Here is a 14055-nt window from a genome sequence, read left to right on the forward strand (position 1 = left end):
GAGTGTGGGAACTCAACCGCTGAGCGCCACCAGGCTGGCACCAAAACAGCTCTGCTTTTTAAAACTGTTTTTAAAACTGAGGTTCCTTATAAAATGTTGTTAAAAAGTTGTTCACCTATTTAAAAAAAGAAAAGACTACACATCACAGATCACATCCAGGCCCTATTTTTGGAGAAGAGGAGACCTAGGAGCTTGTGAGGAGTCAGGCTCCTGCCTGGAGCTGACGATGGCTGTGCCGCTGTTCCAGCAGATGTCGCCGCTGCCAGACTGCCAAGCAGAGGTCCCTGGGGCCAAGGCCATGAGCGCTCCCTCCCTGGAGACCAGTGACCCTCCGGCCCGGTGCCTGACGTCCCACCGCCTTCTCCCTCTCGCTGTCACTCTAGGGCAGTCCCTGCAGCCCCAGGCCTGACAGTCCTGCTGCTTTGCCCACATTCTCTGAGACTCCGCCACACCCCTGGTGAGACCTCTGCTTGGCTGGTACTTGAATGTAAGACACTGAACATATTGGCTTTCTTGAAAAGGTAGGTGAGGGAGAGCCAGGCTCTGTAAGCCACCCAGAAATGTCTCCTTTCTGATTAATTCTGAGTCCCTGACTCCCCGTCTGTGGTTCCACTGGACTCCTCGCGCCCCAGGATGCGTGGACTCCCCCCACCCCAGCTCCACCCTCTTGATCTCCTTTCCTCTCCCCCTTTTCCTGGCGGCTCTCTTAACCCCTAGAGGTTGGGCTGATACTGGTCCTTGGCTCTCTCTGAGGGGTTAACCAAACACCATCTCCCTTCTCTAGACAACTCAGTCTCAGAACTCACTCAGCAGAGGACGCCGCCTCTAGTCCAACCAGAATCTTCCACGTCTAGCGGGAGGCTCAGATGACAGAAAATAAGTGCTAAAATTAAAGGTTTCACATTGCTCAGAACCGTCTGTTCCTGTTACACAGATATCACACACACACAGGCACGCACACTTCCCGCCCACCCTGCGTCCCCGCTCAGGATGACCCGTGGCTTCCCCTGTGACCTGCCTGCTGAGGCTGGCATGATTGGCCACGCTGCCTTCCAGCCTGGTTCTCACCCAGCCATCCCGGCAGAAAAAGCAACTTCCTGTAAGGTGATGGATGCTCAGCAACATCCCCAAGCCCCAGGCAACCCTTCTGAGCAGCAGGGGTGTCTGAGAATAAGGGCTCCTGCAAGCAAACTCCTGGCTTGGGTCCCTCTGACTCACTTTCTGCCTCAGTTTACCAGTAAAATCTTTCTATCCTCTGCCTTATTTCTACCTTAGGGGAAAAAAAAAATACAGCACAGCCATTGTTTAAGTCTACACAGAACTAGACTGTGAGCTTCTTGAGGGCAGATTTTTGTGTGTTTTGTTCGTAGCTGTATCCCCAGTGCCTAACAGAGCCCAGCACAAAGTAGGTACTCATGCATAGTGAATGAGTGAATGCACAAATGAACAAATGCACGAGGGAGTGATGGAGCCAGTCTTCCTCTCATTCTTGCCCTCACCCTGAAAGCCTTCCCCGCACAAGTCCTGGCCCACTGTCAGACTGGAATCCAGTCGTGGGAAGAGGACACTGAAAGGACGGAGAGCTGCCGTGGAAGTGGGTCAGGGACTGTGAGAAGAGAGCTCCCCCAAGACCCGCCAGGCCTCTGTGATTAATGGCTCCACCAGAGCGGCTCCCTTTAAGTTCCGGGATCATTTGCTCAGGGTGAAGGACAAGCTGGAGATTTGGAAATGAAATAAAATGACCAGAACCTTCCAGAGTCCAGAGGGAGCTGAAATAAGAGAATCTGAGCCTTCCTCATAAATCATCCTCAGCCTCAGAGTGCGTGACCTCCAAACTGGAATCCGCCAAGGTCCCCGCAGATCACCGCCACACTCGGCCACTTCCCCAAGCAGCTGAGCATGGCCAGGACACACTGTGGCTCGTTGGGGGAGGGCACCCCACGGCCTGCTCTATGGGAGACTGTGCGAGGACACAGAAGCAGAGGTCTCCATCACCAGGGAGGCGCACTGGCTCTCCATGGCTGCCGTCTCCCAGGCCCATTGTGTGCCAGCCGCACCAGCAGAGCTCCACGTGGGCCCCGCCCAGGTCCTTGGGTCCATACTGCAGGGAAGGCACACAAGATCCCTGGGGCACCGGAGGTCTGTGCTGGCCATGGAGGGCCCTGCCACGATCACCACCTCACTTTGCTGTGTGCCCAGGACGTTGTCTGGACACAACCTCTCCTTTCCTTTATTTTGTTTAAAATTTTAAAGAAGATAAAATCATTTAATTCTGTCAAATTCCCGGTGTTTTTTCTTGCAGTGACAACAACAACAAAATAAAAGCTGGGCCAATGAAGACAAAGAGTTTTCCTTTGTCCCAAATGATCCAGATTATTTGGTGGTTGGCAGGGAATCAGGGTGAGGGGTAGGGGGTGGGAGGGAGTGGGGAGGCAGTGGGGGAGCAGCAGTGGGCACAGTGCAGAGGAAGAGAGGGCCCCTGTGGACTGTCTCTCCCGGGAGAGTACAGTGTTTTAGAAGTGGCACGACAAGCTTGTGCTCCTTCATGTCTTCCATCTCTCTGTCCTTGGCCAAGCCAGTAGGCCACCCTCCCACTCTCCTCCTACCACCACCTGATGTCCCTAAGTGTGAGGCTTTTCTATCTTGTGAGTACGGATGATCCTAGAAAGAGCTTCACCTTAAACTGGGACCAGCTGACAGCAAGATTATCCAAATGCAGAAGCAGAGATGTGTTAACAGTAGGCAGCTAAGCGTGGAGGACAGGGACGACAGCAGAAAGGAAGAAAAGCACACAGGAGGGGGCTGTGAAAGACCACAGGGCAAGCGGCCCCTCTCCAGAAGTCCACAGCGCCTGGACATCGCCTTCGGAGGCAGCCGTGTGTCCATTGCATCCTTTCTGTGCATGCATTTACTAGCGTCTGCAGTGCACCAGGCTAGGTGCTAGAAAGACAGAGCTGCGGAGACCTGCTCTTGCCCTCAGGACGCCCACAGTCAAGGAGGGAGGGACACACCTGTACAACTCTGTCAATACGAGAGGAAACAAAGTGAGTGCCGAAGGCTGTGGCAGCACAGAAGAAATGATTAATTTCTCATGAAGATTCAGGGAACCTTACTGAGGAGGTGATATTGGAGCTGAAACTTGAGGGAGGAGGACATGATAGGCTGAAAGCAAGATGGCAAAGGGATGGTCAATAAGGGTGTATTAGTCCCTAGGGCTGCTGTAACACACTCCCTCCAACTTGGTGGCTTCAAACAACAGAAATTTGGGGCCGGCCCAGTGGTACAGTGGTTAAGTTAGCATGCTCTGCTTTGGCGGCCTGGGGTTCGCAGGTTTGGATCCTGGGTGTGGACATGGTACTGCTCATCGGGCCATGCTGTGGTGGCATCCCACATAAAATAGAGGAAGATCTTCCTCAAGCTAGCTCAGGGCCGATCTTCCTCACAAAAAAAAGAAAAAAAAACCCCAGAAATTTATTTGCTCACAGTTCAGGAGGCCTGAAGTCCTAACTCTAGGTCCCAGCTGGGTGGTTCCTTCCAGAAGCCCTGAGGCAGTGCTGTCCCGTGCCTCCTCCCAGCTTCTGGTGGTTGCGGGCAGTCTTTGATGTCCCCTGGCTTCTAGACTTGTCGCTCCAATCTCTGCCTCTAACTTCACACCACCTTTTCTCTGTATGTCTCTCTGTGTCCTCTCCTCTTAGAAGGAAGCCTCTCACTAGATTTAGAGCCTACCCTAACTCCAGGATGATTTCACCTGAAATGATGGTTAGACCCTTAACTAATGACATCTGCAAAGATCCTATTCCCAAATAAGGTCACATTCAGAGGTTCCAGGTGGATATGAGTTTTGGGGAGACACAATTTAACCTACTGCAGGTGGCAAATAGAAGCAAGAGAAAATGGTTTGGTTTCTGATACAGCATTTCATATTCAATTATGCAAACCTTTGCTCCACCCCTTTAGGCAGCATGGATGTGCTTCTGGATCCCAGCTGGACATGCGCCCGAAGGTAGTGGTGATTCAGACCTTACATCCCAATGCCCACCTTTTGAGAGGTGACTCGTGGATGCCACCATCAGATGAAGGAAAGGCCAGGGTCAAAGCTCCAAGCTAGCCAGAGAATTCACATTCCTCCCAAAGTCCTCAGGTTTCTGTCCATTCAAAGCTCAAACTTCCATTTCAACATTTCTCAGAGTTTGCTGAGAAAACAAGTGATGCTGTGGCAAGTTCCTCCCCTCCCCTCCTCTCTCCTCACAACTGGGTACAGCATGTTCCGAGCAGAGACGAGGCTTCAGTGAGGTATGAAATGAAACAAATCCGCAGGCAAACAGCAAAGAAAGCTGGTGTATTTTTAATATGCAGGCACCATTTAGGGGATTGTGGAGAAAGTTTTGCCTCTTCATATTGAAAAACCAGCATGCTGGAAAGGGAGCCAGAGGGAGGGGGAAGAAGTCTACAGCTCTCTCTTCAGCCTAGCCACTTCTTAAAGAAGCAATTGATTAAAGAGAAAATGCGGGGAACCAACTGTTCACACTTGACAAATATTTCTAAAGGCTTCAAAATCACTCAAAGTAGTGGATTTTTTCCCATAACATGTCTACAAAATCTGCCACCTCGACACCCAGTGTTCAAACAGGGCAGTGTCTTGAAAAATGACTTTGTTCTCTGGATCGCTCTGACACTGCTTCTATTTTCTGCAACAGTGTGAAGCCTGCTGCAAAAACAGCTGCCACAAGGGCTCAGCATGACAGCTGCCAGGAGCCAGGAGAGTGGCCTTCACCCCCTCAGGCTGCCAGTCTCAGGCCATCTCTCCTCTGTCCCCCGCCCCCTGTCACTTGTGATAGGAGCAGTACAAGGGCCCGTTGCCTTTAGTCGGAACAATGTGAGCTGGAATTGCCCACTCCACTGAGGCCAAAGGGGAGAGGCAGAGCCTCAGAATGACAGATCTGGAAGCACTCTTAGTGACTGTCCAGTCCAAACCCTTCTTTCTACAGATGAGGAAACCGAGAAACAGAGAAAGGAGTGACTCATCCAGGGCTAGTGGACATCTACCATTCGCTTTGGCTGTTCAGCAATTCAACTCCTTCCTTTGTTCAGGAAATCCAGCCTTAGGAGTCTTGGTAGGGATCAGGGCCCATCTCCCACTATAGAAGCTGAAAATACCAGGTAAGTACTTCCCAAGCGTCTTTTATAGCCAGAGCACGGGCCCTTGACCTAATGTCTTGCCAACCAGACACTCCTGCCCTATATCATGATATCATGATTGGCAGATAGTGACTCAATGGGAAGGGGACAGAGGAAGGTGTTACCGCCAAGGTCATGGTTTTGAATCTTGTTCCTGGCTGTAAAACTCCTGATTCAATAAACTATCTAATATCCTTTTTCCGTCTTTCTTTTTTTTCGGTGAGGAATATTGGCCCTGAGTTAACATCTATTGCCAATCCTCCTCTTTTTACTTGTGGAAGATTGTCACTGAGCTAACATCTGTGCCAATCTTCCTCAATTTTGGATGTGGGACATGGCCACAGCATGGCTTGATAAGCGGTGCATAGGTCTGCACTGGGGATCTGAATCTGCGAACCCCAGGCTACTGAAGTGGAGCATGTAAACTTAACCACTACACCACTGGGCTGGACCCTACCTAATATTCTTTAATCAACTCTTTTTTTTTCTGCCTAATGTAGCCAGTCTCTTTCTGTTGCTTGCAAGTAAAAATCTTGACTGATGCCAAAAATGGTACCAAGTGTTCGGCAGAAACTGGAATCTGGGATGGTTTATTTGGCATAGTCAGGCCTGAAGGCAGTAAAATTCAGCTAGGATTAAGAGATGAGACCCTGCCAAAACATGGTAAACAGTAACAAAACCCTTAAGTTTTTACCCGTAGTCACCTATACCTATTGCAACCAAGGTTTAGGGTATAAAACGTTGCCACCATATAACAAGATAGAGGACATGAGCAAGTCAAGGTCTATAGCATAAAATCCTTGCTTCTAATAGTGCTAGATGGATTTTTTAAAAGAATAAAAAACACAGATTCTTAAGTTCTCGACTCAAGGCACAAAAATGAAAACCAAGGATTTTCTATGATTGAACTAAAAGAATCTCATTTGTTTTATAGCCACAATGCTGAAATAGACAAAAACCAAACACCAAGTTTGATCCTGCAGGTTGCTGAATTGCAAGATTAGTTGAATTTGCAGGCTTATACTATTGCTTAGGTGAAAATTAGAGCATTGATCAGGAAAGAGAGAGACCTGGGAATTGGAGCAGAGATTTATGGGAGGATTCACATAACTCAGAAAGCATTGAATTTCTAAAGTTCATTGATTCCTATTTCTCTTGTCAGCCAAATCAGCCCCTCCTTTCCTTCTCATGGGTCCATTCCCACCTTCTTAAAAATCTCAGTGATTTAACCTGAGGATGTCACAGTTGCAAGGGGAAACCAATTCTCTTCATGCTTAAACCCTCTACCCCTGATTGTCCCCACACCCACAACTAGAACATGTCCCTGGGATGGAGTGGTTCAGGAGGGGACAAATTCCATATCTGAAACCTGTATGCAATGTCAGAAGGGAAAACCTTATAGACAAAAGTGCATGACTTTGATGACTGATATTAGCAGAGACCTTGAGGGAACATATGAGGGAGTAGATTCTGAAGGTGCTAGGCCAACAAGGGAAAAACATAATTTTCGATGAAGCTGAGTTTATTGGTATAGTGGCTTCTGCCAGTGATTCCACATTTGATGTACTAGCTTGAGCTTCTACGAGTCACTTTAATTGTTTGCTGAGTGGGTTGACAGAAACCTGGACTCATTAGTGCTCCATACTAAATGTAGTTGAGATGCCAGAAATTACAAGGTATAATTTAGAGGAGGTAAATTCAAAGACCAAGGGAGATACGAATGTTGGAGTGGATTTATCATGACTGCTTACCTATCTCCTAACTCTATCTCCCAATAGAACCTAAAACACACTTTCTTTGTCAAGGCGATGGTGAATAAACTAGTGAGGGAGTGCCAACATCTTTATAAAAAGTTATATAGTGGCTGTTATCTGTCAGCCAAGGATACTGTTGGAGAAAAGTTATAGTTGGAAATGAGAGGCACGATTTCAATTGGATTGGGAATGTCACAAGGAAACACAGGCCTGGGAATAGCACTAATTGTCAGAAGCAAAGTGATCTTGGCTATCACAACAAGCAGCTGGCCTGCCTAATAATCAGAATGGTCTGACCCATACGGATCTTTGGTATGGCAGCTCGTGGTGTCCCAAAAGAAAAAAGAGATGGACACATCAATAAGGCCCTTATTTTGATTTGACAGACCTAACGAATAGAGGCCTGACTTACACCGTCATGATTGAGAGTTGCAATCTATAGCAGACCTTGTTCATTTCCCACCCAACAGCCATTCACAAACCTCCACGTCCTCCTTTCTAACGGAAGTCCAATAAGACTTCTGGGAAAAGATTCCTTACTCCAAAAAACAAACTCTAAAGAAGGAAGAGTCGCTCTTCTGTTAGACATTATCTGACTGCATGTGGTTTTGGCAGCCACAGTGGCAGCCAATTTGCAGCCACAGAGGGAAGTAAACCAACACACTGAGAAGGGCAGAGCAAAGAAATATAAGGAGCTCAGGTCTTTAACGATACTTTTGAGCTGATGAATTAACCCACTTTAGTACTTCTCTGCCTCCATAGTTTTCATTAAATGAGATACATTTTCTTACTGTTTAAGCCAATTAAGATTTTCTGTTCTTGAAGCCTAAAATATCCTAATGATACATAGCCTCTTACTCAATCTTCATCCTGAGTCAATTCATAGGCTCGGTTCTCCACGTATGAAGGGGAAGTTCAATGCCTTTCTGTAAGAAACCTACAATTAGATCGCAACTATACGCTGAATCCCCAGAAGTCCCCAAATTGCCCTGCAACTATTTACCAGAGTATCTTTGTACTAGGGAAAAGGAAATGCCCAGAGTCCTTTTCAAGATTACTAGCTTGGCTCTAAGATAATACAAAATCTGAAGATCCAGAACACTATCATGATGTCAGAGTAGGTACTAATGGGAGACAGGCAATAAATGGAGTTTTACCCAAGTCTACCTCATGGTAGGCCCAGTGGGACCTCAAGCCCAGTCTTCCAGTCCCTGAGCATATGCCTGGAATAGACGTATTCAGTTATTGGCAGCATCCTTCCATGGGGTCTCTGACTAGAGAGCAAGGGAATAAAGTCTGCCAGTTAAGGAGAATCAAGTAGAAACACCTGGAGTTCCCCCTCATTACCAAAATGGTAAATAAAATGCAAGGCTTCCTGTAGGAAAGAATCACAGAGATTTAGTAGCACTCTCAAATACCTGAAAGATGCAGAAGGATTGGTTTATCTTGCATTCCAATTTAACTGGCCAATTTGGGCAATTTGGAAGACAGTTGGGCCTTCACAAATGGCAATGGATAATTATAAACATAATCAAGTGGTAATTCGAGTTATAACCATAGCTTCGGCTGTGGTCTTTTTACTGGAGCAAATCAACATACTTCCTGGCACCTGGAATGCTGCTAGCCAGCAAATACTTTTTCTCTGTCTCTAAGCAGAGAACATCTGAAGCTTTCACCTGGTAGGGGCAAGAGTACCCTAACACTATCCAGCTGTAGGGGTGTGTCCACCCTCAGATATGTGCCACAAAGTAGTTTTCTGAGACCTTGAACTTCTCACACACCCACCAAGAATAGGCTGGTTTATGAAGATGCTGACACGATAGGATGTGAAGAGCAAGTGTAGTAGTTCACTAGGAGACTTAGTAAGATACACATACGCCAGAAATATGAGAAAAATACCATGAAAGCATAGGGGGCTTCTACTAGAGTGGGAGGAAGCCAATGGTGCAGAATGTCTGATCATTCCCTCCAAAACAAAAGACAATTTTCCATACCTTGTACCTCTTACAATGAAGAAAAATGGCATAACATTTTGAGGGTTTCCTTGGATTTTAGAAGCAACATGTACCACATTTTGGTTACTGCTTCAGTCCACTTTCCAGGAGATCAAGAAGGTTGTCAACTTCTAGTGGAGTTCAGAGGAAGAGAAGTTTCTCTAACAAGTTCAGGCTGCAGCATCTCTTCACTTGGCCCTTGTGATCCATAAGATCCAGCGCTATTTGAGGTGTCTTTGGCAAATCAGGATGCTGTATGGAGTTTGAAGCAGCGTTGGATGGAATCATAGAATAGGTCCCTGGGGTTTTGAGAAAGTCAGGTCCTCTTCAGCAAGTTACTATTATCTTTATTTGGGGGTCGGAGAGAGGATTGGCCCTGAGCCAACATCTGTTGCCAATCTTCCTCTATTTTATGTAAGATGCTGCCACAGCATGGCTTGACCAGCAGTGGTAGGTCTATGCCTGGGATCTGAACCTGTGAACCCCAGGCTGCCGAAGTGGAGTGTGCAGACTTAACCACTACATTACTGGGCTAGCCCCATTATCATCTTTTTAAGAACAGCTCTAAGCTTGCTACCAGGTCCTGGTTGAATGTATGACCACTAGACACCAGATAATCAGGCAACCTGAGTACCTATCGTGAACTGAGTTTATCTGGTCCACCTAACTATAAACCAGGCAGGCCCAGCAACACACCATTATCTGTGGAAATGATATAAGCAGGACCAGGCTCAAGAAAGTCCTAATGGTACAAGTGAGTTTCATAAGGTTATATTCCTAGTACGTCTACTCCTAAGGTGTTGCTACTCTTCACTCAACTAACTTCCATGGCTGAGGTGCCATGAAGTATGCAGAATGAAACATATTCTTTGAAGCATATCGAATACTCTTTCTTGCATACCTAGAAATCATGAGTCTAGAAACCCAGGAGTAGAAGTGGGGATGGCACTTCTCACTATTACACATTGTTACATGTTATCAAAGTTTGTGCTTCTAATCTTTATGACTCTGAGCATTATAGACTTATAAATTTCAGCATCCAAGGAAGAATGTGTCTACCAGGAAACACAAAAATTAGCTCACTGAATTGAAAGTTGAAGTTCTAACATAGCTGTTTGTGCTCCCATTCCCTCTGAATGAATAGGCAAGAAAAATGGGCTTACTATATTGTTTAGAGTACTTGCTCTAGATCATTAAGGGGAAATAACACTGCTGCAACACATTGAGTCCAGCAGGAGTATGAATTGAGCACAAGGGATACCATAAGGTGACTTATGGTTCTTCTATTTCCGGTGGTAATAGATTGATGGAAAACCAGTGCAACCCTATGCAGATAAAACTACAAAAGGGAAAAAAATCCCTCAAAAGTAAACGTTTGCATCACCCACAAATTTAAAAAACCGGAATGCCTGAGCACTGAATGAAAACAAAAGAAATATGGGCAAGTTAATGAAGGAGGAAAATTTAAATACTAACCATAAAGAAACAATCTTTCAACTATAGTGAAAACAAGGATAGAAGTACCTATGTGAACTACCCTTCATATTGCATTATACATATAATTATATATTTTAATAAATGTTACTCTCAGTTCTTCTCACTTTCCCTCACTTTTTCATGTAGAATATGTTTGTTGTGATCAGCTTCACAATTTATTCTGTAAATTACATGATATTAATGCAAATTCATGCCAGAGCTAGTATCAACCACAGATCCTTAACTTGAAGCTTGATGCAATATCTGATGAGAATCTGGAGAGAAGATAAGTTGTTTTGGGTTGAATAAGCTGATAGCTGAATTTGAATAAGAGATAGCTGAATTATATTAGACAGAGTTTTTTTTCTTTTAGAAGTACAAATATTGAAAGAAGAGTGTACATTGATGTTAATCTAGAAAAGGGGTGGACTGTAAAGACATCGGTCCTTCTTTTTAAACTACGTCTACATTTGTAAAAGTTCACCATCTTATGACTCCCTCCCATCCTAACAGCTTGAAATGACAGATACTTAGTTTCCCAGACTCCCCGTAGCTAGGATGCAGACACCCAACTTAGAGATGATCAGTCAGAAGCCCCCACCTTGGACTTTGAATTGGGAGCTAGTGGCACAAAGAAACCAGGGGTAGTAAGGGGTTTTTCTCTCTGGCATCATTGACAATTCTAGCATAACTGAGTTTCTGGCACAGCCATTGGAGGGGTCCTGGTGGTGGCAAATTTAGGAGCACGTTTCTGGCTGAGTAGCTTTGATCATAGTATTTCAGCCCTCCTGATGGTCTAATATCTTTTAGGAAAATTACTATACAGATCAAATTAGCAAAATCTGATTTTGTTTTGCTTGAAATCAAGAACTATAATTGATACACAAGGTCACAGAGTGAGTTGGTGACCATATTTTCATGAATCAGGTATCTACTTCTGCATAACAAACTACCTCCACACTAGTGACTTAAAACAATAACAACTTATTATTTCTCATAATTTTGTGGATTAGTTGGTGGTTCCTCTGCCGCTCACTCCAGTTTCATTCAGCTGGCAGGCTGTCTGCTGACACAGCTGTGTTGGTTGGGCCTCTCTCTTCAAGTGTTCTCCCATCCTCAAGGGGACTAGACCAGGCTACTTCACAGTATGGTGGTCTCAGGTTCTAAGAGGATGAGAGTTGAAGCTGCAGGGTCTCTTGAGACCAAAGCTTAGAAGTCACATGTGTTAGTTCTGCCACATTCTATTGGCCCAATCAAGTCACAAGCCCAGCCCAGATTCAAGGGGAGGGGAAATAGACTCTATCTGTCTAAAGGGGAGACAAAGTCGCATTGCAAACGAGTATGCATGCACAGATGGGGGAAGTCACTGGCACCATCTTTGTAAGCTATCTGATTGTTGGATTACACGAAATGTGCAGAATCCAGCACAGTGGGATCCAGGTGTTCAAACCTTGTCAGAATTCTGTCTCTCTCTTCTTCTCTACAGTTTACTGGAAAGACAATAATCAGCAGCTCTGGGTTACAAAACCCTTACAGAAGATGACCTTGGGACAGCTCCATCAAAACCACCCTGAATGAGTTCCCCACAGAAAAGAGGGACTCTGTTAAACAAAAGATAGAAAAATAGGGTGTAGGAGAGACAGTGGCAGAGAGACAAGCCTCAAATTCAGATATCCTGTTTCCTGGACCCGGGCTCTTTCCACTCTAGAAGTTGCCTGCAATTGCTTCATATTCCACATGAAAACAAAGGGAGGGGAGTAGAATCCTAACCCCATGGAAACCCTGCCCCTAGCCGTTGGCATTGGGAGGATTTACCCCACCTATTTAGGGGAATGTCCCGTCTTAAGGAAACCTGGAAGGCAGGACCTTGGAAGGTTGAGATGGAACAGTGATGTGCTTCCCCCTGCAAGTAATTCATAGCCTCCCGACAGTCTGATTTTTTCTACATACACTGGGCACTTTGAAGGAAGACACTATCACCTGCATTATTTGTATCAATATAGACTTAGCTTCTTTAAACACTGAGGTTTGAATTTTGCACCTTCCCCATCCATCTACGCTTTTCCTCTCTGTACTCATGCTTCTAAGAGAGGCAAATTATGTGTAATCCAACACTCCACTTTCTCGTTTTGGTGACTTTAGGCGAGTGACTCAATCACTGTGAGCCTCAGCACACTCACCTATAAAGTAGGGTTGACACTCTCTACCTTATAGGGGAGTTGTGAGAATTAAACGAGAGAATGTATACATCATCAGGTCCCCCTCCCTGTTACCAAGGGAAAGTCTCTGAACTTCAGCAACCTCAGCATACGATGTTTTTCCTTTCCTTATTAAGTCAAGAACTTTCACCATTTCACTTAAAGGAAGAACTTTACAGCTTCTCTTTGGCATATCCGAATTGCCAGCATCATGACTCTTGTACTTTGGGGCCATTACTAAGTAAGCCATTATTAAGTAAAATAAGGGTTACTTGACTACAAGCACTGTGATACCACGACAGTCGATCTGATAACCAAGGTAGCTACTAAGTGACTAATGGGTGGGTAGCGTATAGAGTGTGGATGTGCTGGACAAAGGGATGGTTCACATCCCGGGCAGGTCAGAGTAGGATAGTGGGAGATTTCATCAGGCTACTCAGAACGGCACACAATTTGAAACCTATTTCAAAACTGCGGATAAAAAGGGACTACTGTACATAGGTTCTGTGTTGTTTCTTCTTGCCTTGGAACCCACTATATGGCTCCCCACATAACAGAGAGTGGAAAGTGAAGGGGAGAGAGAGGATGAGCTCCTTAGGTCTCCACGGCATCCTGGATGCAGGGAGAGCACCCAGACTCCCAGGCACAGCCGCCGCCCCTACAGCAGGCCCTCCTGGTGCCTCTCAGGATTCAGTTGTCTCAAATGCCTCACAAAAACTCCAACCAGCGAAAGGAGATCTTCTGCCTGCTTCTTCTCAATGTAGCCTTATTCCACGCCTGCAGATGCTTCCTTTGGTCTGAGCTGACCCTTTCCCCAGTCTGCGGGCAATCTTAGCCTCCATTAAATTCTGCTCCTGATCCCTCTGGAGCCATGTCCGTTAAATACAAAGTTGTTACCATGTTCTCAACTCAGCCTCCTTCACTGGCCCTGTGACCCAAGAGCCCTTCCCACATGCCAACAAGCTTTGTTCTGTCCTACTTGGATAATTTTAGCTGCGCATTGGCCGGGACCCAGACACAACCAGCTCCATCGCTCCCTGTCCAAGGCAGAGATGGTCTCTCAGTGCCCTTCAACTATGAGTTCATCAGGGAGGGTTGATGAAATGATGAGTACACACCCAGCTACGTGCACAGGATTCATTCATTTATCAACAATGCTTTTTGAGCAAGATCTCCTGTGCCAGGCACCTTTGTTGCTGCTGGGGATACAGCAGTGAGCCAAAGAGACCAAGTCCCTTCCCTCACACAAATTACATTCTAGCACGGTCTTAGTAAGAACAGTGGTTTTCAACCTTGGCCTTACATTAGAAATACCTGGAGAATTTTAAAAATCCTAATACCCAAGCAGCATACCAGACCAATTAAACAAGAATTTCTAGAATTTTTTAAAGATCTCCAAATGATTTCTATGTAAACCTGCAAATGTTTCCTCTGATGCCTCAGATGATCCATCAT

General features: G+C 45.7%; 1 protein-coding gene across 1 annotated transcript in view; it reads right to left on the reverse strand.

Moving 5' to 3' along the window:
• Window positions 1-1861: 1861 nt before the first annotated feature.
• The window catches only part of LOC124229856 (uncharacterized), a 50493-nt gene continuing 38299 nt past the window's right edge, over window positions 1862-14055 (reverse strand). The window contains exon 6 of the mRNA XM_046645325.1: window positions 1862-2101. Coding sequence (XP_046501281.1) covers window positions 1862-2101 — 240 coding nt within the window. The remainder of the gene's footprint in view (window positions 2102-14055) is intronic.

This window comes from Equus quagga, chromosome 18 (assembly GCF_021613505.1).
Source record: "Equus quagga isolate Etosha38 chromosome 18, UCLA_HA_Equagga_1.0, whole genome shotgun sequence".
In the NCBI taxonomy this organism is placed as follows: Eukaryota; Metazoa; Chordata; class Mammalia; order Perissodactyla; family Equidae; genus Equus; species Equus quagga.